Source organism: Physeter macrocephalus, chromosome 15 (assembly GCF_002837175.3).
Source record: "Physeter macrocephalus isolate SW-GA chromosome 15, ASM283717v5, whole genome shotgun sequence".
Lineage (NCBI taxonomy): Eukaryota > Metazoa > Chordata > Mammalia > Artiodactyla > Physeteridae > Physeter > Physeter macrocephalus.
In genome coordinates, this window is record NC_041228.1 from 34,347,357 (window position 1) to 34,374,820 (window position 27,464).

The following is a 27,464-nucleotide window of genomic DNA, read 5'->3' on the forward strand; positions in this document are numbered from 1 at the left end:
ACTACCACTGGCATTTTTTACAGAACTAGAACAAAAAATTTCACAATTTGTATGGAAACACAAAAGACCCCAAATAGCCAAAGCAATCTTGAGAACGAAAAATGGAGCTGGAGGAATCAGGCTCCCTGATTTCATACTATACTACAAGGCTACCGTAATAAAGACAGTATGGTACTGGCACAAAACAGAAATATAGATCAATGGAACCAGGATAGAAAGCCCAGAGATAAACCCACACACATATGGTCACCTTATCTTTGATAAAGGAGGGAAGGATATACAGTGGAGAAAAGACAGCCTCTTCAATAAGTGGTGCTGGGAAAACTGGACAGCTACATGTAAAAGTATGAAATTAGAACAATCCCTAACACCACACACAAGAATAAACTCAAAATGGGTTAAAGACCTAAATGTAAGGCCAGACACTATCAAACTCTTAGAGGAAAACATAGGCAGAACACTCTATGGCATAAATCACAGCAGGATCCTGTTGGACCCATCTCCTAGAGAAATGCAAATAAAAACAAAAAAAAACAAATGGGACCTAATGAAACTTAAAAGCTTTTGCACAGCAAAGGATACCATAAACAAGACCAAAAGACAACCCTCAGAATGGGAGAAAATATTTGCAAACGAAGCAACTGACAAAGGACTAATATCCAAAATTTATAAGCAACTCTTGCAGCTCAATAACAAAAAAACAAACAACCCAATCCAAAAATGGGCAGAAGAACTAAATAGACATTTCTCCAAAGAAGATATACAGATCGCCAACAAACACATGAAAGAATGCTCAACATCATTAATCATTAGAGAAATGCAAATCAAAACGACAATGAGATATCATCTCACACCGGTCAGATTGGCCATCATCAAAAACTCTAGAAACAATAAATGCTGGAGAGGGTGTGGAGAAAAGGGAACCCTCTTGCACTGCTGGTGGGAATAATGTAAATTGATACAGCCACTATGGAGAACAGTATGGAGCACATATATACAATGGAATATTACTCAGCCATAAAAAGAAATGAAACTGAGTTATTTGTAATGAGGTGGATAGACCTGGAGTCTGTCATACAGAGTGAAGTAAGTCAGAAGGAGAAAAACCAATACCTTATGCTAACACATATATATGGAATCTAAGAAAAAAAAATGTCATGAAGAGACTAGGGGTAGGATGGGAATAAAACACAGACCTACTAGAGCATGGATTTGAGGATATGGGGAGGGGGAAGGGTAAGCAGTAATGAAGTGAGAGAGTGGCATGGACATATATATACTACCAAATGTAAAACAGATTGCTAGTGGGAAGCAGCTCAGTAATGAAGTGAGAGAGTGGCATGGACATATATATACTACCAAATGTAAAACAGATTGCTAGTGGGAAGCAGCTGCATAGCACAGGGAGATCAGCTCAGTGCTTTGTGACCACCTAGAGGGGTGGGATAGGGAGGGTGGGAAGGAGGAATACGCAAGAGGGAAGAGATTTGGGAACATGTGTAGATGTATAACTGATTTACTTTGTTATAAAGCAGAAACTAACACACCATTGTAAAACAGTTATACTCCAATAAAGATGTTAAAAAAAAAAGAGAGAACACAAATAAATGGAAAGGTATTCCATGCTCATGAACTGGAAAAATTAATATTGTTAAAATGTCCATACTACCCAAAGCCATCTACAGATTCAATGTAATTCCTATCAAAATTCCAGTGGCATTTTTCACAGAAATAAAATAAACAATCCTAAATTTATGTGAAACCACAAAACACCCCAAATAGCCAAAGCAATCTGGAGAAAGAACAACGAAGCTGGAGGTATCATGCTCCCTGATTTCAAACTACATTACAACACTATTATAATCAAAACATTGTAGTATGGCATAAAAACAGACACACATATCAATGAAACAGAAGAGAGCCCAGAGATAAACCCACACATATTTCATCAATTAATTTGACAAAGGAGCCAAGAATATTTAATGAAGAAACAATAGTCACTTCAATACACGGTGTTGGGAAAACTGGACAGCCACATGCAAAAGAATGAAACTGGACCACTATCTTACATCATATACAAAAATTAACTCAAAATATATTGAGTTTTGAAATATATTTCAAATCATAAAAAACAGAGGCAGTAAGCTATTTAACATTGGTCTTGACAATAACTTTTTAGATTTCACACCAAGAGCAAAGACAAGAGCAAAAATAAACAAGTGGGACTATATCAAACTAAAAAGTTTCTGCATAGCAAAAATATCCATCAACAAAATGGAAAGGCAACTTACTGAACGGGAGAAAATATTTGCAAATCATACACCTGGTAAGGGGTTAATATCCAAAATACATATAAAAACCCATACAAACTCAGTAGTGAAAAACAAACAATCCAATATAAGGGCACTAATCTCATTCATGAAGGCTCTACTCTCATGACCTAATCACCTTTCAAAGGCCTCACCTCCTAAATATCACCTTGGGCACTAGGTTTTCAACATAAGAATTTTGGGGGACACAAATGTTCAGAACACAGCAGAAGGGGAATAAGACTCCACCTTTTGATGGGAACAGTGTTTGGGATGAGAAATGTTTCCAAATGTATTAGGAAAATATAATATGCCACAGAATCTATGAAGATGTAGAATCCTCCTACTCCCAGAGATCTTTCGGTTGCACATTTAATATTTTACATTTGCTCTTCCTGTTAACTTTAAACATCTTGAGGGAAACTAATACATACTGCCTACTACGCTTCAGGCAATATAATAAGCACTGAAATGTGTTTCTGCTGTATTAAGATTATTCAATTCTAATATAAAAATTGAAAGAAACTAAGTATGGGAGCAAATAGCTTGCAAGACATAAGGAGATTCATAAGACATGTTAAGTATAAATAGTAAACAAGTTATTAACCTGTGAGGCATGTTAAAGATAGAATAAACAGAACATAAATGTGTTGAACATAGACAAAAAAAATGGAACAAATGAGAGTGTCACATATAGAAAGGGCTGCAAGGACCAAGTAATTCTTAAACATTCATACTTTAAGGATCATGTCACTTCCAGATTGACAACTATGTTACCCCTAAATCAACCACTAATTGGTGACATCTATTCTGGCGTCACATAAGCTCTTCCCAAGAAACACAGATAAAACTCATTGCTGCTCAGCAGGCTAATTTAGGCAAGTTACAGCTGTGACCAGGCCTACTTGCTCCTGCATCCCTCCAAAAGAGCAAGTGTATGTTGGCTCCACTGCTGAGAACCCCATGCTCATCCTCAACTCTGGCCTTTGTAACTATACCACCAGCCAGGAAGGCTGATGCAGCAAAGACAGGATATATGAATACTGATTAACATTTGAATAGTATGGTCCTTCCACTCCCTCCCCACCCCACATCCTATCTTAAGTAGGTTAGCTACTCCATCTCTTTCCCCTTAATGTATGTTTTCAATTAATTTAATAAAACGTGTGATTCGAGTGACTCAATTGAGCCTTCCTGTTCCATGACCTGTAGGATGGCCTGATTACTAGTATACTTGGAAGCTATCACTGTAATTTTCCACCCCAATAGGTGCTTTACAATTAATATATTAGTAAATCCACACAACAATCTTATGAGGAAGGAATTGAGGAAACTAAGTCTCAGAGAAGCTAAGTAACTTGTCCAAAGTAGCACAGCTAATAAACAAGGGAGCTAGAATTCAGGCCCGCGATATGGCTCCAGGATCCACGTTCTTTTCCACTAGTCTCATTCACTTTTGCATCTTCAATACGAATATGATGCCTGACATACAGCAGACATACTGTTTGATGACTTTAATTAAATGGTAGAATCCTTGCTCTTAGTTTATTTGCCACATGGCCTACGATGAATTATCTAACTTAAGACTCAGTTTCCTCACAGTACTTATTTAACTATTATTTAAAGTTACTATTTGTAAAAGTTTTTACTCAGCACTTGGCCCCTAGCAGTTGCCTAAGTAAGAAAGCCTATCTCTCATCCCCCAACTCTAGGACAGGTTTGAGAAAGAGCTTTCATCGTTTTCAAAGCTTAATTTTCTACCCTGTTTTAACCACACTTCCCTCAGCTAATCACAGAACAGGTGCATGTTGTTCAAGGCATGACAAGGTTCCCTCAATATTTCAGCTTCAAAATACTTAAAGAAATCCCTCTTTCACCTCATTCCTAGTTTTTGGACCCAACTACTTTTTCTTTCTGTGGGCAGTTATCTTTAGATAGCTCCCCTGAGAGGCGGGGCCCTCGGCAGCCCCGGAGTCTGTCCCCCCTCCACACTCTGACTTTCGGCCTTGAAAAGAGCGTTTCGCAGGGAGCCTGGAAGCCTACTGCCTTCGGGCTGGGTAACCTCCGTGGTTTATCCCAAGCCCGCGTTCCTGGTCCGTAAGCGGAGGGCCATCGCTGTCTACGGCACAGGGGCGTCCCGGGACCCCGCGGCTCGGTTCACAGCGCGGTACGGCGCCCGGCACTTGCTAAGCGCGTCACTACAAGCTTAGTTTGCTGAACCAGTTCCACACAGCCTTCAAACCCCGTCCCCGCCTTCCGTCATTCGCCCCCCTCCTCACCCCGACGCCCCACCGACCCGTTCCCTTACACCTTCCGCCGACCTCTTCTCGGTCGCTTAAGGACAAAGCAGGGCAGCCTTCTCTCTTCACCAGTGGTGTAACGGTGCGGCCCTCTTTTCTCACCGAGAGCGTGGCTTCTCCTCAGTACCGCTCCACAGCGAAGAGCGCTCTCTCCTCTTACCTCCTCCTGTGTGTGGTCCGACCGCTACCTGGCGGTCTCTCAGGCCGAGTTAGCGCGACATACTGTGTTCCTGAGGCACGGCGAGAGCTAGCTGGAGAGTCTCGACCAGGAGAGATGACCTGGCAGGTCCGGGCACCTCCTGCACCGCGCGACTAGAGGACGGCCTCGCGGGAGAGGCCGAAAGCCGAACCCCTCAGGCCACAGACTGGGGGGCGTGGCGGGGGGGCGGTTCTGGGAGAGTTCCTCAGGGAGCGAGCGGGGGGCGGGGCAGGCGTGGGGGCGGGGCCTGCCGGAGGAGGCAGGGCCTGGAGGCGTAGGAGGCGGGGCCATCAGGCGCAGGGAGAGACACTCACTGGGCAGGCGGGAGGTGGGGCCGGCGCAGCGGGGCGGGGCCCGGAGGCGGGAGAGGCGGGGCCGGCAGGCGCAGGGCGGGACCCTCATTAAACAGGCGGGAGGTGGGGTCGGTCGGAGCAGGCGGGTACCTGAGGCCGGGGAGGCGGGGCCAGGCTGGGGCCGACTCAGAGGACCCGCCGGCCCCTTGGTTCTGTCCCAGGTGGAGGTGGCCTGAGGCACTTGGTTCCCTCTGCTCTCGTAGCTCTGGCGGAGTCTGCGCGATGGGAGACCCGGAAAGGCCGGAAGCGGCCAGACCCGAGCAGGAGGAGGTAAACATTGCTGCTCCTTCCTCTCCCGCCCCACAGTCACGCCTGGCCTCTAGATTGCGGGTTGCGGCGGGGACCTGAAAGGTGCAGGAGCGCTGTGGGAAATTTTATTCATTGCCTTCTCAAGCCCGGTGTAGGCCCGGCTTCGAGTCCTCGCTGCAGACGGGTTTCGTCTTTTCGAGCGCCCGGGAGGCAGTCCCCTGGGAGGGGTGAGGAGGGAGCCGGGTTTCCGCTCCACTGCTCTGTTCCGAGGCTACCCAAAGGCAATGCTATGAGACTTCAGACCGGGGCAAGGCGCACCCCCCTCCCATCCTTCCCTGTTCTGGAGCCCTAGCCGGGGAAATTGAGGCAAGGGCCGAGGACTGGTGGCTCTGCTGGAGAAATGCATGCCATCTCTGGGATCGGTAAAAGGACTTGGAAGGATGCCTGTGGAAATTGACACAGGTGGATGGGGTGGAGATGATAGGTAGAATGGGGTCGGGAAATCCTCATAACAATGAAATGATCAGGTTAGGAGGCCAGTTTTCTCAGACCCGGCTAAACTAGCTGTGAATCTTTGGGGTATCACTGTCTTCGTTTATATGGTGGAAGTGATACTTCCTTCACAGAGAATTAAGTAAAATGCTTTATGCAAAGTGCCACGGAAGTTGTGGGTGCTTAATAAAAACCTTAGTTAACGTGTTCATCTTCTCTGCTTCTATATTAGTAGAGGTACATAACAACAGTAAATAAGCTGGGATTCATTAGATTGTAGGGTTGTAGGGTAGTTCAAATTGTTGCACTATAATTTTCATACCCTCTTTTTCTGTAAATACTTCTAAACCTGTTGCTGTGTGTGGTATCTTTGATTATTTTAATAGAGTTTCAGTTCACAAAGACACTTGCTTAGCCCTACATTTCTTCAGAAAGTTGTAGGTTCCAGATTTGGGATTTTATTTTATTTTGACTTTGTAAACATATAGTAGCTAGTTAACAAATTGTAAATAGCCCTCAAACTTTTTCTTCCCCTCTTGAAACAAATACATTTAGTACCAATTTCCCCACTCTAATGGGACAACTCAGATATTTTTGTTTGTGCTAGTAGTACCAACACTTATTGAGATTTAAGACCTGGAAGTTAATTTTTATTTATTATCCCTATCTTGATACAGACCCACAAAGACAGAGGCAGTACTTTAGATCTAGAAAGAATTTTAGTGAGCACCTGTTCCACAGTTTTTAACTCAAAATGCAAAGGTGCCTTAAGTACTTTGTTTTTCTAGATATATTGGTGCAGCATGGGCCATCTGCATCAGAATCACCTGGAAAACGTTGTAAAATATGTAAATTACCGGGCCTATGCCCCAGATGTAGTGAATCAAAATCTCTTGGGATGGTCTGGGACTGCATTTTTAACACTTCAGGTGATCCTGGTACACATAGTTTAAGAACACTGCCTTGAAAAGTTTATACCTTGAAGGGGGTTTATGACTCTTCTGAAGTTTGTAGATTTTGTATGTGCAGCTGTGAATCTCCTGAGAAAGGGGGCTCAAAGTTTTTATAGTTTCTCAAAATTAACTATCATTAATCTAATTGATAGTCCCTATTTTCAAGGCAAGAAAGTTTAGGCCAGAAAAGATGAAATGATATGCCCAGGACCACACAACTCAGTAGCAGAGCTAGGTTTAAAACCAAGTTCTCATTCCTAGGCCAGTATTCCATCTGTTTTATTAGATTTGGTGGGAATAGGAAAATGAAAACACCTATAAATAGTGTATGGCTCTGACAGCATCCAAATATTCTACTTCACCTGAAGAGTAGGAGAGAGGTGAGGCAAGCAAATGAAAGTGGTGAAATTGGAGGTGGATGGGAGGGAGGGGCTGTGTAGAATGCCAGCCTAGATCAGAGCAGGGTGAGTGCTAGCTGGGGAATCTTGATCTAGGTGGGTGCCCTAGCATATCCTAGTACCTCTTGGGACCAGGTGACCAGAAACAGGAAGCACTATTCTGAAAAAGACGGTGGAATGTTGCCAAGGAATGACTATGAGAAGCTATTGCACATTCTCACTTAACACTTACGCAGTTACAACAAATTTGTCTACTTCCGGTCTTACCTGCTCTCCAATCCTGTTTACCACTGCCAAATTAATCCATCATTAAACCTGTGCCTCCGTGTCACTTCCCTCAAATAAATACTCCCAAAAGGGTCTCAATTCCCACCAAAACCTGCCCAGCTCCTCAGACTGGCAAAGTCCTGTTCAAGCAGCTCTTTCATGCTAACTGCCACATCTTAATTCAGGCTGTCATTTCTACCTCTGAAATCGACACTATAGTTGCTACCAAAATCTTATGTTTTTTCTTTTCTAATTTAACCTACACAGGGATGTCCAATTTATCTTTCTCTTGGCATCCCAATTCATGTTAATTCCTACCCAGAACCTCTCCGTGACTCTCCATAGGAATGATTTTTTTTTTTTTGGCCGTGCCGTGGGGATCTTAATTCCCCAACCAGAGATCGAACCCAAGCCCTCAGCAGTGAAAGTCTTAACCACTGACCACCAGGGAATTCCCAGGAATGATTTTAAACTGCTTCACAATGAATGCCTGTGAGGAGAGTTGAAGTCTGAGCCAGCCCCCCAGATATTTGAAAATCTTTGGCCCAGAAAACTCCAAACATCTTAGCCCAGTTGATATCCACAGTGTAGATCCTTTCTGTCTCATCTGTTGATCCTTGCTTTAGCCAAGTCAGGTCACTTCTGCCTTTGCTTTACATCCATTTCAGCCAGTTTTAATCCCAGCTGGCTCTTCTTCTTCCATCTGCTCTTTTTCTGTGAAGAGAGATACCGGCATTCTCTAGTCTGCATTCTCAGCTGTGATGCTGCTGCTGCTGTATATGTTCTCCCTGAATAATCACATCCATCCTCTTGGCAACTACTCATAGGATCTCCACTCCATTAGGAAGGAGGGAGGTAGTGCCTCTGCCTACTACCATAGTGTTATATTTTCATCTGCCTTCTGGATATCTTGAAACTGAACCCATTATCTTTTTTATTGACCAAAGTGATTTTTAAAAGGCTTTTGTGTTTGTAACTTGTTATGGCTTGGGTTGGTGGGGGGAGTTAATTCAAATTAAGCTTTTGTTAAACATCTAATGTGAGAAGTAAGAGTTTTTGTCTGATTCAGTTATTCTCCAGGTGCTGAGCACTTTCTGAGTCTCTTATTTCTCATTTTGATCATCCAGTTGTTGGAGCTGGAAACCTCAAGGGCATCTTCAACTCTTCCTTATCCTGTTGTCCAGAATCCAAATTTTAGCAGGAATTAGTAAATCTACTTTTGAATATCCCTTAAATCAGTCTTTTGTGTTTCTGCAGCTGATATCCTCGTTCAGGCAAGAGATGGATAGTGCAATAATCTTTTCATTGTTAGCTCCACCTCCAATTTCTCTTCTAATCTAGCCACATTTCTCCAAAAGTGATCATAAAACAAATCTGATTCTGTTCCTTACCTGATTAAAAACTTTCAATGGCTCCCAATAGACTGCATGCTAAGGCCAGATGCCAAAGTGTTATATATCAAAGCAGACCACTTTGACCTGCTCCAACATTTTCAAAAAAATCAACATCTTAATATCCACTTAAAATGCAAAAAAATAGGCACATCCCCCTTAACCTCAGATAAAGCTTGGAGATGGAGTACGTATTTTATTTTATTTATATATATATTTTTTGCAGTACGCGGGCCTCTCACTGTTGTGGCCTCTCCCGCTGCGGAGCACAGGCTCCGAACGCGCAGGCCCAGCGGCCATGGCTCACGGGGTCAGTCGCTCAGCGGCATGTGGGATCTTCCCGGACCGGGGCATGAGCCTGTGTCCCTGGCATCGGCAGGCGGACTCTCAACCACTGCACCACCAGGGAAGCCCCTGGGAGGCCCCTGGAGTACGTATTTTAAAAGCTGAAAGTTAAAAAATGTTTTGTTTGTTTCTTTTCGTCAAAATGATGACCCTGAGTAAAAAAGAAATTGTCAAAATTGTTGTATCAAATGGCGATAGGAAAATAGCTATGGCAAAATTCATATATATTTACATTCAAGGCCCTTGCATGATTTAAAACCTGGGCCGATTTTCCAAACAAAATCATAAGTACAGCACTAATTGATAAAATGGACTTTTGTCTATTTTATTAGTATAATTTTTAAAGTTAACATATATAACATTACTTGTAAAATCAGTGGAATAGTAAGTCTATTTTGATGAACCCATCATTTTTAAATTGGTGTATAGATGATAGTTGAAAATTTATATCAAACTTAGTAAAGAATTACCTCGCGTATTTTTCAGAAGTTCTCTTAATTCACTACTGGCCAATTCTGTGGATTTATCAACCCTGTAAAATATGTGGATGCCCGTAGCATTCAAAATGCATATGGCTAGTATGCTGCTGTCTGATGCACTCACGTACTTCTGTTGCCACCAGGATCAGTTATCTTTATTTCCAGTGCTGTTTATACCAGTAGTACTTGTATTGTAATGACTTTAATTAATTTATTCATTTTTTAAATTTTTATTTTATTTTTGGCTGCATCTGGTCTTAGTTGCAGAACACGGGATCTTTTGTTTTAGCGTGTGGGCTCTTCGTTGTGGCATGCAGGCTTCTCTCTAGTTGCAGTGCTTGGGCTCTGTAGTTTGCTGGATGCGGGCTCAGTAGTTGTGGTGCGTGGGCTTAGTTGCCCCATAGCATGTGGGATCTTAGTTCCCCGACCAGGGATTGAACCAGTGTCCCTTGCAGTGGAAGGTGGATTCTTAATCACTGGACCACCAGGGAAGTCCTGTAGTGACTGTAATTTAATTAAATATGTGGAAACTAGTAATATGTGAGTATGAAAAGAAAGTTGTTTCTATGAAAACTTAAACTGAGAGCTTTGGAAAATTCAATAAACGTGAATTGAGTACTTGTATTGTAATGACTTTAATTAATTTATTCATTTTTTAAATTTTTATTTTATTTTTGGCTGCATCTGGTCTTAGTTGCAGAACACGGGATCTTTTGTTTTAGCGTGTGGGCTCTTCGTTGTGGCATGCAGGCTTCTCTCTAGTTGCAGTGCTTGGGCTCTGTAGTTTGCTGGATGCGGGCTCAGTAGTTGTGGTGCGTGGGCTTAGTTGCCCCATAGCATGTGGGATCTTAGTTCCCCGACCAGGGATTGAACCAGTGTCCCTTGCAGTGGAAGGTGGATTCTTAATCACTGGACCACCAGGGAAGTCCTGTAGTGACTGTAATTTAATTAAATATGTGGAAACTAGTAATATGTGAGTATGAAAAGAAAGTTGTTTCTATGAAAACTTAAACTGAGAGCTTTGGAAAATTCAATAAACGTGAATTGTTAACAAATTCTGTAGAATTAGATGTAAGCAAACAAGTATAAAGATTGGGGAGAATCATAAAAGAGACAAGGATTTTGCACTCAGATTGTGCTACCCTAAGTGTGTTAAAACTAGAAAGTATAGGTGTGGCGTTGTGCTGTCTTAATGTCAGAAAGTCTTGGGACTCCAATCAGTGTGACAACGACAACGTTTTGGCCTTATAGCAGAAGATTAGCAAATAAATGTAAATGTTTTAAGTGAAATCAAATAGTTTAAGGCATGTATACTTTTCTTGTGATTCCTTAATTTAACCAGTTTTCAACTAACAGTTCTTAACTTCGAACAAGAGAGCGTCTATTATATTATTGTTACTATTAGCATTATTGTTTTTTTCCTTTTTGTTTGGTTTTGAAAAAAAAAAAATCTTGGGTCACGCCAGAAAAATAGAGACAAATGGTTACAGGGTTTTTGTTGTTGTTGTTTTTAACTGCCTGTCTTTAATCTCATGTTATTCTTTAGTTAAGCAGAGATAGCTAGAGAAACTTTCATCTGAGTTCATCCAAAAAAAAAAAGGACAACCTGGAAACACAAGTCCATGCATTAGTGGTTACCTTTCTGTATGGTATAAAACATTTATGTCAGTTACTTTTATTACTGTTTTAAATGATTTAAAACATTTATTATTTTTTAATTGAAGTATAGTTAATTTACAATGTGTTAGTTTAAAGTGTACAACAAAGTGATTCAGTTATACATGTATATATATATTCTTTTTCAGATTCTTTTCCATTATAGGTTATTACAAGAGATTGAGTATAGTTCCCTATGCTATACAGTAGGTCCTTGTAAAAACACATTTTAGAGTGAAATTTTAAATCTAATGTTTGTGATACTAGAGGGACCACATAGTTCTTCAGAGCACACTTGGAAAAGGCATTGTGAAGTGTTTTCTGCCTTTCTGGTTTATCTTCTTCTATCGTCCTCCACATACCATAAAGTCCAGATATAGAAAGTTACTTCCAATTCTTAAAAATGTCACATGCCATCATGCCTTTTTTCATATTGTTTTTTCTTCTCAAATATGGGTTCTTAGCCCACATCCACAGAGAATACCCTGCAGAGCCTAGCACTTTGGGATGTGGGGTTCTCCTGACACTTTTAAAATGTGTGTGGATTTTTCTTAGCATCAGGAAAATAAGCAATATGTCATGTCTAACCCAGTTCAAAAGTCTGTGTTTGTGAAAGCCCCTCTCTTTACATGGCAGTATCTTTCATAATACCCTCCTAATTCAGCTTCTCTTCTTAACAACCCACATCTTATCAGGATGGAACAGGAAGAATATAAGTATCCAAATGTGACTTTCATTCTGCAGCAGTTTTCATAGATCCTGACATTGATCAGTTATTTATCAGCATTTTCAAACTCCATTCGGGGCAAGGGTGCTTGGTGCCAAAGGGTTGCTGCTTATCATGTCCTTCCCAACTTGCAAGATGGCCCACACAGCAAATATAGTGAGAGTAAAGAATTCCAGCTCTGAATATATACCTGTACCTGAGGGACAAAATATATAACAAAAAGAAAAATGTAGAATCATATCAAAGTGCTACATAGTAATGATAAAAGAAAGTACAATCTAGAAGAACTAAAGGAAGAACAATGTGGGCCAAGACAAGTTTGAAATATTTGTTGACTGCAGACCTCAGCCTTTTAAATTGGGATTTAAATATCTCACTTTTTAAGCCTTTCCAGCAGTTTTCTAGTTATTTCATGAATGAACGTTCCCTGACAGCAGTCATAGAAGGTATTGATTGATCAAATAATTAACCACTGTAATAGTTCTTATATCAGTTCTTTGAAGTATAGGAACAGCCTATAGAAAAGGCCAACCAGAAATATCCCAACAGTCAATAATAACACAGTAATAATTTTAAGAGTTCATAACACTTGAGAGTGTGCAAAGTACTTTTATTTGTATTAGCTCCTCTGATCTTTATAACATTACTTTTAAATAAGTATGGCAAGTGTTACTGTCTTTAATTTACAAGTGATGATGATCAGATTAAATGACTTGCCTAAAGACATGAATAATACTCTGTGCTTATTGTAAGTGAACACAATTTTGTACTTTAATGAACAGTGTAGAGTGAAATATGGTCATTTGGTTCACTTCACATTCTGCCGTAGACGCGGCAATTTCCAAAATGTTGATTTTCAGTCTTATCTTCACTGTCTTATCATTCACCTGAGAAATACATCCTCATCAACAAGACCCTTCATGGTCTCATTATACATAGTGATTTTAACCTGGTAAAGAGGAAGGCAAATGCATTTTGAGAAAGTTTTACTCAGATTTTGAAGCTGGCACCAGTTAAAAATCACTGCTTTAAGCCTTATCACTTTGGCTGGTAAGAACCAAAGGATCACTTTGGTTCTTTCAACTTTATTTTTAAGGAAATCATTTTTATTTTTCTTGCTTTTTCCTAAAATCAAATTTGGTGATTTCCTCCTCCTGTCATTTCACTGGTTACATCAGTACCATTTGTTAAATTAATTTTGCTTAGTAGGAGATATTACAGTTGGCCCTTGAATAACCTGGGGGTTAGGGGCACTGACCCTTGGTGCAGTTGAAAATCCACATATAACTTTTCAGTTGGTGCTCTGTATCCATGGTTCTGCACCCACTGATTGTCAACCAACTGTGGATGGAATAGTATTGTAGTTTTTATTGGAAAAAATTCACATGTAAGTGAACCTGTGCAATTCAAACCTGTGTTGTTCAAGGGTTAATTGTAGTGTATACTCTTTTTAACTTTAGTTTACCTCACTGTTTTGAATTCTGGTTTTTAGATGTAGGCTGGCCCTACTAGCTGCCATCCATACATAGGAGATGTAGTTTAAGGCAAGGCTTTGAGTTCAGACCTATCTCAGTTCTAATCTTATTTCTGCCACTTACCATTTGTGGGATCCTGGGTATGTTATTTACGTACTTCAAGACCTAGTTGTCCCATCTGTAAAATGGGAATACTGTTACTATTTGACTGACTTGTACAGATTAAGCAGAATAAGGTATATAAAGCATCTGTGTGGTGACAGTTCAAAAGCAGCCTCAATACCAGACCCAGAGGACATGATCTTATGTGTATCTCCTGTTCTAGAGCCTGGAACTGCAGTGTCAGGATCTTACGGCTCTTTTGAGATTGCAGAGCCCTCAATGGCAACACAAACAAACAAAAAACTTGACCACTTCCGTTTTAAAAATTTGCTTAAATATTTGTGGAATGAATATTGAGTAAGTGCCAGGTACTATGCAAGGCTCTAGGGATTCCACAAGTGTAAAGTTGTTTTTTGCTGTTAAGAAGCATGGTCTAGAAGAGACTGTACAGAAATAACAGGGAATTAAATTGCAGTGAGCTATGTGCTATGTTAGGCATCTAATCCAGGCCTTTGGTGTAGTGGGGGGAGGAGGAGATATGAGGGCACTCAGAGGAGGCTTGCTTTGAGTGGTTACTAGGTTATTTCACTAATGTATTGTGGTCTTATGTTAAATTTTTAAAAATCTAAAGGTATCCGGTGATCTAAGCACAAGGTAAAGAGAAATTAACAGCCCATTCACTTACTTAGCTAATGTTTATTGATGTTACACTTGACACAGTACTCTGGGAACACCACAATATATAAAAACTGGTCTCTGCTCTCTTGCTGATTATTTAAAAAAAAAAATACACACACACACACACACACACACACACACACACACACACACACACACACACATATATGGCACTGTCCCCTTTTAGAGTGCCATCCTCTTTCCAAACAGTATGTATTTAGGTATGTGTTTCTTACTTTATCCCATAGAGCTTTGAGACAGCCCCAGTGAGACCATATGCAGTAAAGGAATGTTAACATGTAAATAGCAAAAACCAATTGGTTCATGGGAAGGGTCAGACAAACCAAGGCTGCTAAGTTTTTGGTAAGGAGTTTTCAGATAAGTATTATAATTTCAGTTAATATTAGAAAAGAAAACATTAAAATTTTAAAAGTAGCTCATAACAGTAGCCTATTCGTGCCAGCATTCTGTCTCTGTGAGAGGCACTGAAGGGGCATTTTGTCCACAACTTTAGAAATTTGCCCACCGTGACGTTTATGGGTCTAATTTTATACTTATCCTCAAAGTAACAATAATGACAATAATATTTTGAGAGATTACTATGCACCAAGCTCTGTTTAAAGCACTTTTAATCATCACAATTAACCTCTAAGGTAGGTATTATTTTACTGATGAGGAAACCAAGGCTCAGAGAGGTTAAGGAACTTCCTATAGCCACACAACTAAGCAAACACCATTAACCAGCTACCACATAACAGTAAGGATTCAAGCTGGGGAGACTGGCTCCCAAAACGATGCTGTCTCCCGAACTTCCCCAGATGTGTGTTTAGCTGTGAGTAAAGAGGAAATCTCTCCGTAAAATGGGTGCTTGTACTTTATTTTTCAAAGAGGTTATCTTCAGATACCAACGAAAATGAAGCAAAGTCAAATGAAGAGCCACTCCTAAGAAAGAGTTCTCGCCGATTTGTCATCTTTCCAATCCAGTACCCTGACATTTGGAAAATGTATAAACAGGCACAGGCATCCTTCTGGACAGCAGAAGAGGTAAGTAGCAGCACTGTCATCAGCAAACATGTTCTCTAGTGCAATGTTCACATTTTCTGTTGCAGGACATTAAAAATGTTTAACTTACATTATAAGGTACATTGAATAAGATCAGTTGTGTAAGATAATGTTTGAAATTCCTGAGACTAAATACAGGGTTCTCCAATGTTTTGTGTTTAGATTACTGTCTATAAACATGTTTTCTGCTGCAAAAATGTCATCTCAGTCTGCCAGAATTTTACCTCCAATATATTTCAGAACATTTTCCATTTTTAAACAGAGTTTTGGTTTGCTGTGACCAAATAAGACTAGTCTTTACTTACGGTTAGTGGAATAAATAAAATTGCAGCCATAGCTAAAGCATGAAATAGTGACAGCCTTAGAGACCCTCCTTTCAGATGAGAGGCTTATCTGATGGTGCAGAAGGAGCTGTCACATGGGGAGTTTGCCTGGGCAGGGCACTCACTTCTGAGGTGCTGGCCTGAATTCACAGTGCTCCTCCCAGCCTGGCCCTGCCCTCAGCCACATCAAACCTGGCACAGCTGTGCCAACAGACAGGACAGCTGTGGAATGTTTTCTTGTAGTGCAGCAGTTTCCGCCTAGGAAATGAGTTGAACACAGCAAATCAGAAGATCCTCTCTGGTTTGGTAAGGGCAGTTGGTCATGCAAGCGGTTGCTTCATAGTCTGCAAATAATCATCGTCTTCATTTTTGAATACAATGGATGATACCTGTATAGCACTCTGTTCTCTGTGTGTGCATATTTATCTATATAGATAGATATATCTATTTGTTTAGATATATTTAGATCTATCTGTCTGTTTATTTACCTACTTTTTGAGAAATTGACTCTTTACATATGCTGTTGAGAATGCAGACTCTGGAACCCTCTGTTCTCTGTGTGTGCATATTTATCTATATAGATAGATATATCTATTTGTTTAGATATATTTAGATCTATCTGTCTATTTACCTACTTTTTGAGAAATTGACTCTTTACATATGCTGTTGAGAATGCAGACTCTGGAACCAGGCTGCCTAGGTACAAATCCTGGCTCTACCACGTACTAGCTGTGCCACTGGCAAAGTTGCTCTGTGAAACCTCTCTGTGCATCCTCATCAGTAAACTGGGCTAATAGTACCTAGTTCTGGTTGTTAGGATTAATTAGATGTGTAGAATGTTACTTGGCATTTAGCAAGCACCAAATAAATGTAAGCTATTATTTTACACAGAATGGGGGAGATTTATACTAGAAATCAGAAGGTGCCAATTTTTGAAGCTTCTGTTACACTGATTTTACCCACCTACCCATTTTTGTTATTTTATATTTGTTAACGTTATTAACATCTTTGTTGTATTGTAGTTAGCATGTAGAGCAAAAAACCAACCCAAACCCAAACTCAGCATTTTCAAATTGGGCCATAGTGCTAGGCACACCTGACCGTCTCTAACTGTGGTTTTTAGAATGTTTTTTGTGAGATGTGGTTAAGAGAACAAACGGAGTACACAGGTGGCTTTTTCATTCATCATGTTAAAAAAGTACTTGTGATACCTGGGTTTTTTTAATTCATCAAAAAATTTCTTACATCTTTTAGAAAATGTAATATGTGTAGTACGATGACTTAAAAATCACTAATTTTTAAAAATTAAAATATAAAGTTGGTGCATGTTTTATAGACAGCTTGGAGGAAGATTCAAATACATAATTAATTGGGAAGTCAAACACATTTTTAGTTCCACATATTATTCATTTAAACAAATTATATAAGTTACAGTTTAATCAACTCTAGATTTCATTGTTTTATGAGTGATTTAGCATTATTCCTAAATATGCCTGATCATCGAAGCCTTGATTCAGAAGATAAAGTTCTGGTGTTTGGGTTTTTTTTTTCAAAGCTACCCAGGCAGTTCTGTTAACCAGTAGTTTGTAATCAATCTTTAGATTGTAAAATTGAGAATTTATTCAAATGAGATAAAGCTGGGCGAAAAGTTTTTACCTTTTAGGAATGGAAAATGACTAATGTAGGTAAGTTTAATATTTAAGAGAGAGCATATTGTAATATTAAAATTTAGTATCAGGAGTATAATACACAAAAACCAGGAAGATGTCAGTTAAACCCGAGTGAACTCTTAATAGAATAAGACCTGATTTTTAGCTTACATATTTTAAAAGATGTATACAAATATTTCCTCTCTGCTCCATTGTATCCCCAACATTTAGCACAGTGTCTGGCAGGTAGTTGGTGCTCAGTAAACATTTAAAAAATAAAGTAATGAGAAAAAGGACTTTGGAAAAGAACACAAATGATTGAAAGGATAAAACTCTAGTCTTTTTTTGGAATGGTGAAGGAGATTAGGGCTTTGTTAGAATAAATAAAAGAAGGACAAAAGACAATTACATATTTCAAATGTTTATGAGGTTATTATGAAACATACTTAAGAGATCTTCCTGAGACAAAATAATATCTACAAGGTACATTTAAAGACTATATTAAAATTGTAAATTTCACCAAACTCTAGAGTACATTTCTATTAATTCCAAGGACTAGTTCTAATAAACATTTTCCAAATTATTTCTATTTCCAGAGGAAGCCATATCTATAAATTGTTTTAAACCCCAGATTGTTACGTGCCTGACATTACTTCTGGGTATAAAAGTAGATTAGTCAGCAGTAAGGTAGCAGCTACAATTGCTTAACAAGTGCCTAGTTATCTGTCTAACACAATGGTAAATATGTATAAAATGTTAAAGAAATGGCTGCTGAAAGGCATTAGTTTATTCACCTCATTTCCTTCTTGACTGTTTCTACTCTCTCTTCCCATTTTGCCCCTTCCTTAATTGCTTCCAGATTTTGGCTTTCCCCCCCAGCTTTATTGATATAGTTGACATATAACATTGTGTAGGTATAAAGTGTACAACGTATTGCTGTTAGCTTATACTATGGCGGCAAAATGATTACCACCATAGTATAAGCTAACACCTTATCCCATCACATTGTTACCATTTCTTTTTTGTGGTGAGAATACGTTAATTTTAATATTTTGAAAGGACATCCTGGCCAGCTTCTCAATTAGCTAGAAGGTAGATGTCTTCATAATGTTTTAATTTTGTTCTGTTCCTTTGTAATTGTCTTAGTTTGAGCTGCTATAATAATATCATAGAGTAGATAGCTTACAAACAACAGAAATTTATTTCTCACAGTTTTGGAGGCTGGTGATTCTAAGATCAAGGTGCCTGCAGATTTGATATCTGATGAAGGCTTGCTTCCTGTTTCATAGACAGCTGTCTTCTTGCTATGTCCTCACATGGCAGAAGGGGCAAAGGAGCTCTCTGAGGTCTCTTTATAAGGGCACTAATGCCATTCATGAGGGTGACCTAATCACTTCCTAAAGGCTCCACCTCCGAATATCATCACATTGAGGATTAGGTTTCAATATGGACTTTGCGGGGACACAAATACTCAGTCTATAGCAAGAATGATAAAATTTTTTTCTTTTTCACATTTTACTGCTAATGAGATGTCCCGCCTTAACTTTGAAATGGAAGTCAGTTTTCCATACTTTGAGAAGAATTTAAGTTAAACCTTTTGAAAATCTTTTTATTTCAGGTTGATTTATCAAAGGATCTCCCTCACTGGAACAAGCTTAAATCAGAAGAGAAGTATTTTATCTCTCACATCTTAGCCTTTTTTGCAGCCAGTGACGGAATTGTGAATGAAAATTTGGTAAGATTTTTGTTTCCACTTTTGTTCTCATTCAGCAGTTAAATGATAGTAATGGTGGTAAGATAATCAGACTGAGCCTGAAAAATGATGTCTAAGAAATGAACTTAACTCTTGAAAAATTTTTTCTGATGAAGTGTCAGAGGCAAGGATACATTTCTGTTATTTGACCCCCCAAAATATCATGAAATCAAGCATATTGTACCAATCAAAACTACTTACAAGGTATAAGCATGAGTTTGATTTTACCCTTAGATAGTAATCCTAATAGAGAACCTGCACCTTAATAATCTTTCCAGAGCTCTGCAGTAGAGCACTGGGTCTGGCTTCCCATTTTTAAACTTCTATTATGGTTGGTTAGAAGGCATGCTTTCTTATTAAAAAGAATGGGAAGATGCAAACTTTCATTATAAGCTTGTAGAGGCTTCAGCAGATCTACTTAAGGTCAATTCTACAAAGCAAAATAATTATTTTTGGTAGATGTTCTAAAATTTATTTGGCTTTTTAGGCAGTATCTCCACCTAATAGGTCAGTTTATTTAATTGCTTAAGAATATAGTATGCAACTAATTGTGGAGGGTTGATGGATTAAGCAATACTGCTTACAATAATTCATAAGGTCTTTCTGACCTGTCTGTGGCATGACAGGTGATTTTTAAGTGATAATTCTGATGTCCAGATTCTGATTTGCAGTGTTTAATGAGAGCCCATAGAATTGGATATATTTGTTTCCCTTATCTTCTTAGGTGGAGCGCTTTAGTCAGGAGGTGCAGGTTCCAGAGGCTCGCTGTTTCTATGGCTTTCAAATTCTCATCGAAAATGTTCACTCAGAGATGTACAGTTTGCTAATAGACACTTACATCAGAGATCCTAAGAAAAGGTATTACTGCTGGGATTTTATTTACAAAGGTTTATCCTATTGCTTGATTATGTTAATATTAGGGAACTAAATATTAGGGAAAGATTATTCAAATATGGAAGTTTAAGAGTACAATATTTTCTATTGCTTAATAATGTGTTAGATTAAAAAAAACTTGTATAGGACCAGTAAATCTTTGGATATTATATCTTAAAAAACTGTTCGCACATTCTGTTTAGAAATTAAATATTCTAATTTAGTCAGTTTTGTATAAGACCAGATCCAAAGCACTAATTTGAGTTTTACTTTCACTTCTATATTTTATGGACATGCAAAAATACAGAAAAACTACAGGTCTGTTGCATACCATAGAATTGCATAGAATCAAATATAGTCTGATTAAAAACAAGTGAATTGGAGATTCCCTGGTGGTCCAGTGGTTAGGACACGGCGCTTTCACTGCCGAGGGCCCGGGTTCAATCCCTGGTCAGGGAACTAAGATCCTGCAGGCCGTGTGGCACAGCCAAAGATTAAAAAAAACCCGCAAAAAACCAAGTGAATAACTTTGCCATTAATCTTTTGTTTTTACAGGGAATTTTTATTTAATGCAATTGAAACAATGCCATATGTTAAGAAAAAAGCAGATTGGGCCTTGCGATGGATAGCAGATAGAAAATCTACTTTTGGTATGTAGCTTTAATTTATATATATGATCAAATTTGCCTTGGGTTATACAATGCTATTTTACATGGTGTAGTATCAGTATTCCTAAGAATTAATTAGAAACTGGTGAAAAAGTAATCTAAATCTGTTATCTATTCTGTTTATTAAATTGAAAGTTGAAAGGTTAAGTGTCAGCACATAATTGCAGGTAAATAAGAATCAGTCACCTAGACTATGACAAGAATATTAGAGCAAGACTATATGCTTTCAGTAATGTTTATTTTCCCTAAAATAAAGCAAGTCAAAGTCTTAACATTTTTCAGGGAACAAATATGTAAATTAGTGCACTCAACTAAGGCAAGAAACAGTTTGCAATAACAAGCTTATTTTTCACAGATAAGTTAAATGCAGACCCCTTTTGGTTGAGTTGAGATCCAATAACATTTTTTTACGGAAGCGATTAACATTGTCTCTTATACGAAGTGAGAGAGTGGCATGAACATATATACACTACCAAACGTAGGGTGGATAGCTAGTGGGAAGCAGCCGCATGGCACAGGGAGATCAGCTAGGTGGTTTGTGACCACCTAGAAGGGTGGGATAGGGAGGGTGGGAGGGAGGGAGACGCAAGAGGGAAGAGATATGGGAACATATATATATGTATAACTGATTCACTTTGTTGTAAAGCAGAAACTAACACACCATTGTAAAGCAAATATACTCCAATAAAGATGTTAAAAACAAAAAACATTGTCTTTTATAATATAGTAGTTGGTTAATAAATATTTATTACATTTAATTAAAATATTCAGATATTTAATTTAAATAGCTCTAAGTACCTTTCTTATTCTTATTTATTTCACAATTGGTTGTCTTTACTTTCTGGTTTTATTCATCATGTGGGGAAAGAGGTCTCAAAATTTTTGGTCTAAGTACTCCTTTGCACTCTTAAAAATTATTGAAGACTGGTTATATCTATTGATATTTTCATATTAGAAATTAAAGCCAAGAAACTTTCAAAATATTTAATTATTAATGCATATTAAGTTAACAGTAATAACTCATTGCATTTTGAAATAAATAATGTATATTTATGAAAAGAAACACTGTATTTTCCCCAAAAATTGGAATGGCCTAGTTTTGGCCATTCCATTCTCACTGGAATGAGAATGGCCTAGTTTTTTATTTTTGCAAATCTCTTTAATGTCTGACTTAACAGGAGGATAGCTGGATTATATCTGCTTCTGCATTCAATTTGTTGCAGAATGTTGTTTTGGTTGAAGTATATAAAGAAAATCCATCGTCCTTCAGATATGTAGTTAGAAAAAGGAGAAGTATTTTACCAGGTTTTTCAGATTGTTGTGTAGCCTCTGGAAAACACCACTGTATATTCATGAGAGAATGATGGTAAAAAAAGATAAATAGTGCCTTATTATTACTATGAAAATAGTTTTGACTTCACACACCTCCTGGGTCTGTGGATCTCCAGGGATCCCTGGACCACATGTTGAGAACCAGTGATGTAGTGTAAGATATGGGCAAGCATGTAGTGTATCAGGGAAGGTGTATCAGGGAAGAAACATATATGTCTGCATTGCTTTCAGTTCATTTCAAGAATGAGAAAAGCAGTGGTTCTCAGTGCACATGAAATCATCTGGAGAATTTGTGGAAAAATCCTGCTGATTCCTGGTCCTCACCAGAGAGTGATCTGCATTTTATACCCAGCTGATTTTCTCACAAGTGGATTGAGAAGCACATTTTGAGAAGCATTAGCTTTAGAGAAAAACAAAGGGAAACATCAAGGTGTTCAATATGCACTGAAAAGATTAGTGTGGATAGAAAATGATGGACAGGCTCACAGAAAGCATGTCTTTCATGATACTACCAAAGAAGTAACCTAGAAATAGAGAAAATAGAGGAGGGTGGCAGTCATCCTGCGACAATCTGCTTAGTTTTTTAAAAAGTGAGATATATTGCTTAGTTTTTAAAAATATCTTTAAAAAACTTTAAAACATTAAATATATAGATTCAACCTTAATATATGTAATGAAATTACATTTCAAACATCAAAAAAAGTATGAGTTACACAATCTTATTGCATTGCATCATAGAGGTTAGCTGTATCTTAAAAATACATCCTACTTTCCTATCTCTAAAATCATGATGCCTTTACGATTCATTTTAGCTTTTAGAAGAAATGTTTTGGAACATTTGTAGCTCACATCTATTCTTGAAAATTTGTAAAATTTACCCCTCATAGTCCTTTAATCCTCTCCAAAAAGAATAGCCTTCTATAATTATTTCTGATTTTCATTCTGTAGCATTCATGTGAATGCATAGAATAGTTAAAATGACAATGTTCCTCTTATTCACAGTTTGTATAAAATTATAGTCTAGTTCCCTTATAGATGAACATTCACATGACATCACATTTATGTCAATTAAAAATGAATCAATTACTCTTATTATCTTATTAATAGCAAGATGAAAATATAGTAATCTATGCTAAATTAATGATAAATCTCCATCCTAAAACAAATAACTCACTAGTCTAAAGAGCTATTTTTGTTTTCAAAAGGGTCAACAGAGCATAGTATTCAAACATAGATGTATGTACATATTGCATTCACAAACACGTACCTGCACTCACAGGCACGTGTGGTGCACAGATATATCACCTCTCTTTTTGCATGTGGAAGGCTCTCCTTTGTCCACATTCCAAGACCTGCAGGAGTCCAGTGTTGGACGTAAGACCTGAAGTTGACATACCTTTCTGCTCTAGTAGGTAGAGGTGGCAAACTTCCTCCTTTGAAGACTTGGTCGTGGCACTAACTTGTTGATTGTGTTTCTTGGCAAAACAGTTGTGATATTATTATTTTTAAAATATATGTAAAAGTATATATTATACATATATAAGCTTGAAAATGTCTGCAGTATATGATATTTCAGAAAGTGAAACTATTTTTTGTCTCCCAGGGGAAAGGGTGGTGGCCTTTGCTGCTGTAGAAGGAATTTTCTTCTCGGGATCTTTTGCTGCTATATTCTGGCTAAAGAAAAGAGGACTTATGCCTGGACTTACTTTTTCCAATGAACTCATCAGCAGAGATGAAGTAAGGAATGAAGTATTCTTCTAGTTATATTTGTAATCATAGCTGCTGTTCATTTATTTTTCCTTCTGCTGAAAATGCTTATGGTGACACAAATATCCTGTTAATTAAAATAAAAGAGGAAGTCATTTCTTCCTTGGATTTTAAGACTGTGTTTTCTTCCTACCTGTCTTACTGTTCCTCCTCAATCTCTGCCCATCCTTATGTACCAATGTACTCCTGGGTTCCCACTTTGGTCACTCTCCTTCCCTATACATGACCTCCTGGCTGATCTTATTTATTCCCATGGAGTCAGCTGCCACCTAGATGCTCATAACAACTAAAACTTTATCTTTAGCCTGGTTATTCTTTCCTGAGCTCCAAACCCATAAATTCAAGTGCATGATAGACGTTTTCTCCTGGAAGGCTCCACAGATATCTCAAACCTAGTATTTCAGAAGTCAAGCTCATCATCTTTCTCCTGAAATGTGTTCTTCTTCCTGTCTTCTCTGTCTCATTGAGTGCCTCTACCTTCTACCCAGTCATATGAATTTGAAATCTGGGAGTCATTTTAGATTGCTTCTTTTTTTTATTTTCCAGCTATATCCAGTCAGTAACTAAATCTTGTCTCCCTCTGTCTGCAACACTCTTTCCATCTTTTCTACCATTTTTTTTTTCATCTGTTGATTACCTTCTCACAAGTTGCCACTTAAAACTTTCCTACCCCAATTAGGTAAAACTGACCACTCTTTGCTCTATGTATTCCTTTGAAACCTGAACTTGTCCCTACCTTAGAGTCCATAACATGTATTGCACTTCTTGTCTCTCTCCTCTACTGGACTCAAGTTCCTTGAGTGCAGAAACCTTGTCATTTATCTTTGTGTTCTCAGTGTTAGACCATTATAGCCGTTCGGGTCACATTGATTGACTAATCCTAGCTCCTCAGCTTATTTCTAAAGTGACCTTGTCAAGTTACTTAACTTCTCTGAGCCTCAGTTTCTTCAGTTATACACCTTAACAGGCTTTTGTTAAAATGCAATGAAACAATATGTATGAAAGTACTTTTTGGGAGCTCCCTCATGGTCCAGTGGTTAGGACTCTGTGTGTTCACTGCTAAGGGGGAGCGGGTTCAATCCCTGGTTGGGGAACTAAGATCCTGCAAACCGCATGGCGTGGCCAAAAGAAAAAAAAATGCTTTGTATAATTACTTTGTGTTGTTTTATGTCTTTAAATTTCTAATAATTTTTATTATTAATGTTATATATGATTATTATAGAGAATTAAGAGAATAAAATCATTCAGTCTCAACACACAGAGATAGCCACCTTCCATATTTTGTATTTCCTTCTGGACAATTTCCTACATTTAAACCTATGTAAATATATACAAATATATTTTTATAATTTGAGATATTCTGCTTTTTTCATATTTTTTTGAGCTAAGATCATCTTTTTTCACTAAGCAGAATATTATGAACATTATTCTATGACATTAAGCATTTTTTGGAAACAGTTTTGTTAGATATCTATTACATATCCTAATGAGTACATATATCATTTATTTGACTATAATTAGAAATTTAGGTTGTTTCCTGGTTTTTTGTATGTTTGTTTTGCTATAATGCAAAATGACTATCTTTGTATATAAGCTTTGTCTCAATTTCATACTATTTTCCTGAGCTAGATTCCCTAGAAATAAAGCTACTAGAGTATAAGGCATGAACATTTTAAAGGCCATCATACTTACGTGCAGATTTCTTTCCAGAAATCTGATAACAATTTGCAGCCCCATCTAACAATGTATGAACATGTCTTTTCTTACTATACCCTTACCAGATTTACTTGTTAAATATTGGATAAATTTGATAGTAGTAGTTAGTATCTCATTATTAGTTTTAGTTGCATTTATTTGATTACTGCTTAGATTGAACATTGTTTTCATAGTGATACTAGTCATTTGTCTTTTTTTCTGTAGTTACCTGTTCTGGTCTTTTGCTTTTATTCCCATCGGTATATATTCCCAATGCACAGTAACTGATTGGGCTCTTTCAATAAGTATTTGTTTATTAAGTTTGTTATATTTATCACATGAATATAATATAAAATATGAATTTTGTAATATTTACTGCAAATATTTTCCCAGTTTGTCCTTTGCTTTTTTTTTTTTTTTTTTTTTGTGTGTGGTATGCGGGCCTCCCTCTGTTGCAGTGATAATTCTGATGTCCAGATTCTGATTTGCAGTGTTTAATGAGAGCCCATAGAATTGGATATATTTGTTTCCCTTATCTTCTTAGGTGGAGCGCTTTAGTCAGGAGGTGCAGGTTCCAGAGGCTCGCTGTTTCTATGGCTTTCAAATTCTCATCGAAAATGTTCACTCAGAGATGTACAGTTTGCTAATAGACACTTACATCAGAGATCCTAAGAAAAGGTATTACTGCTGGGATTTTATTTACAAAGGTTTATCCTATTGCTTGATTATGTTAATATTAGGGAACTAAATATTAGGGAAAGATTATTCAAATATGGAAGTTTAAGAGTACAATATTTTCTATTGCTTAATAATGTGTTAGATTAAAAAAAACTTGTATAGGACCAGTAAATCTTTGGATATTATATCTTAAAAAACTGTTCGCACATTCTGTTTAGAAATTAAATATTCTAATTTAGTCAGTTTTGTATAAGACCAGATCCAAAGCACTAATTTGAGTTTTACTTTCACTTCTATATTTTATGGACATGCAAAAATACAGAAAAACTACAGGTCTGTTGCATACCATAGAATTGCATAGAATCAAATATAGTCTGATTAAAAACAAGTGAATTGGAGATTCCCTGGTGGTCCAGTGGTTAGGACACGGCGCTTTCACTGCCGAGGGCCCGGGTTCAATCCCTGGTCAGGGAACTAAGATCCTGCAGGCCGTGTGGCACAGCCAAAGATTAAAAAAAACCCGCAAAAAACCAAGTGAATAACTTTGCCATTAATCTTTTGTTTTTACAGGGAATTTTTATTTAATGCAATTGAAACAATGCCATATGTTAAGAAAAAAGCAGATTGGGCCTTGCGATGGATAGCAGATAGAAAATCTACTTTTGGTATGTAGCTTTAATTTATATATATGATCAAATTTGCCTTGGGTTATACAATGCTATTTTACATGGTGTAGTATCAGTATTCCTAAGAATTAATTAGAAACTGGTGAAAAAGTAATCTAAATCTGTTATCTATTCTGTTTATTAAATTGAAAGTTGAAAGGTTAAGTGTCAGCACATAATTGCAGGTAAATAAGAATCAGTCACATAGACTATGACAAGAATATTAGAGCAAGACTATATGCTTTCAGTAATGTTTATTTTCCCTAAAATAAAGCAAGTCAAAGTCTTAACATTTTTCAGGGAACAAATATGTAAATTAGTGCACTCAACTAAGGCAAGAAACAGTTTGCAATAACAAGCTTATTTTTCACAGATAAGTTAAATGCAGACCCCTTTTGGTTGAGTTGAGATCCAATAACATTTTTTTACGGAAGCGATTAACATTGTCTCTTATACGAAGTGAGAGAGTGGCATGAACATATATACACTACCAAACGTAGGGTGGATAGCTAGTGGGAAGCAGCCGCATGGCACAGGGAGATCAGCTAGGTGGTTTGTGACCACCTAGAAGGGTGGGATAGGGAGGGTGGGAGGGAGGGAGACGTAAGAGGGAAGAGATATGGGAA

At 38.0% G+C, this 27,464-nt stretch overlaps 1 protein-coding gene and 2 non-coding genes across 3 annotated transcripts in view; all 3 read left to right on the forward strand.

The window, feature by feature from the left end:
* Positions 1–5,267: 5,267 nt before the first annotated feature.
* Positions 5,268–27,464, forward strand: part of RRM2B (ribonucleotide reductase regulatory TP53 inducible subunit M2B) — a 42,503-nt gene continuing 20,306 nt past the window's right edge. The window contains exons 1-6 of the mRNA XM_007123499.3: positions 5,268–5,431; positions 15,262–15,417; positions 19,026–19,142; positions 19,885–20,018; positions 20,589–20,683; positions 23,637–23,770. Coding sequence (XP_007123561.1) covers positions 5,384–5,431; positions 15,262–15,417; positions 19,026–19,142; positions 19,885–20,018; positions 20,589–20,683; positions 23,637–23,770 — 684 coding nt within the window. The 5' untranslated portion in view covers positions 5,268–5,383. The remainder of the gene's footprint in view (positions 5,432–15,261; positions 15,418–19,025; positions 19,143–19,884; positions 20,019–20,588; positions 20,684–23,636; positions 23,771–27,464) is intronic.
* TRNAE-UUC (transfer RNA glutamic acid (anticodon UUC)) lies at positions 20,420–20,492 on the forward strand. Its single transcript has one exon. It is a non-coding gene; the product is annotated as a tRNA-Glu (tRNA).
* TRNAE-UUC (transfer RNA glutamic acid (anticodon UUC)) lies at positions 26,575–26,647 on the forward strand. The gene has a single exon. It is a non-coding gene; the product is annotated as a tRNA-Glu (tRNA).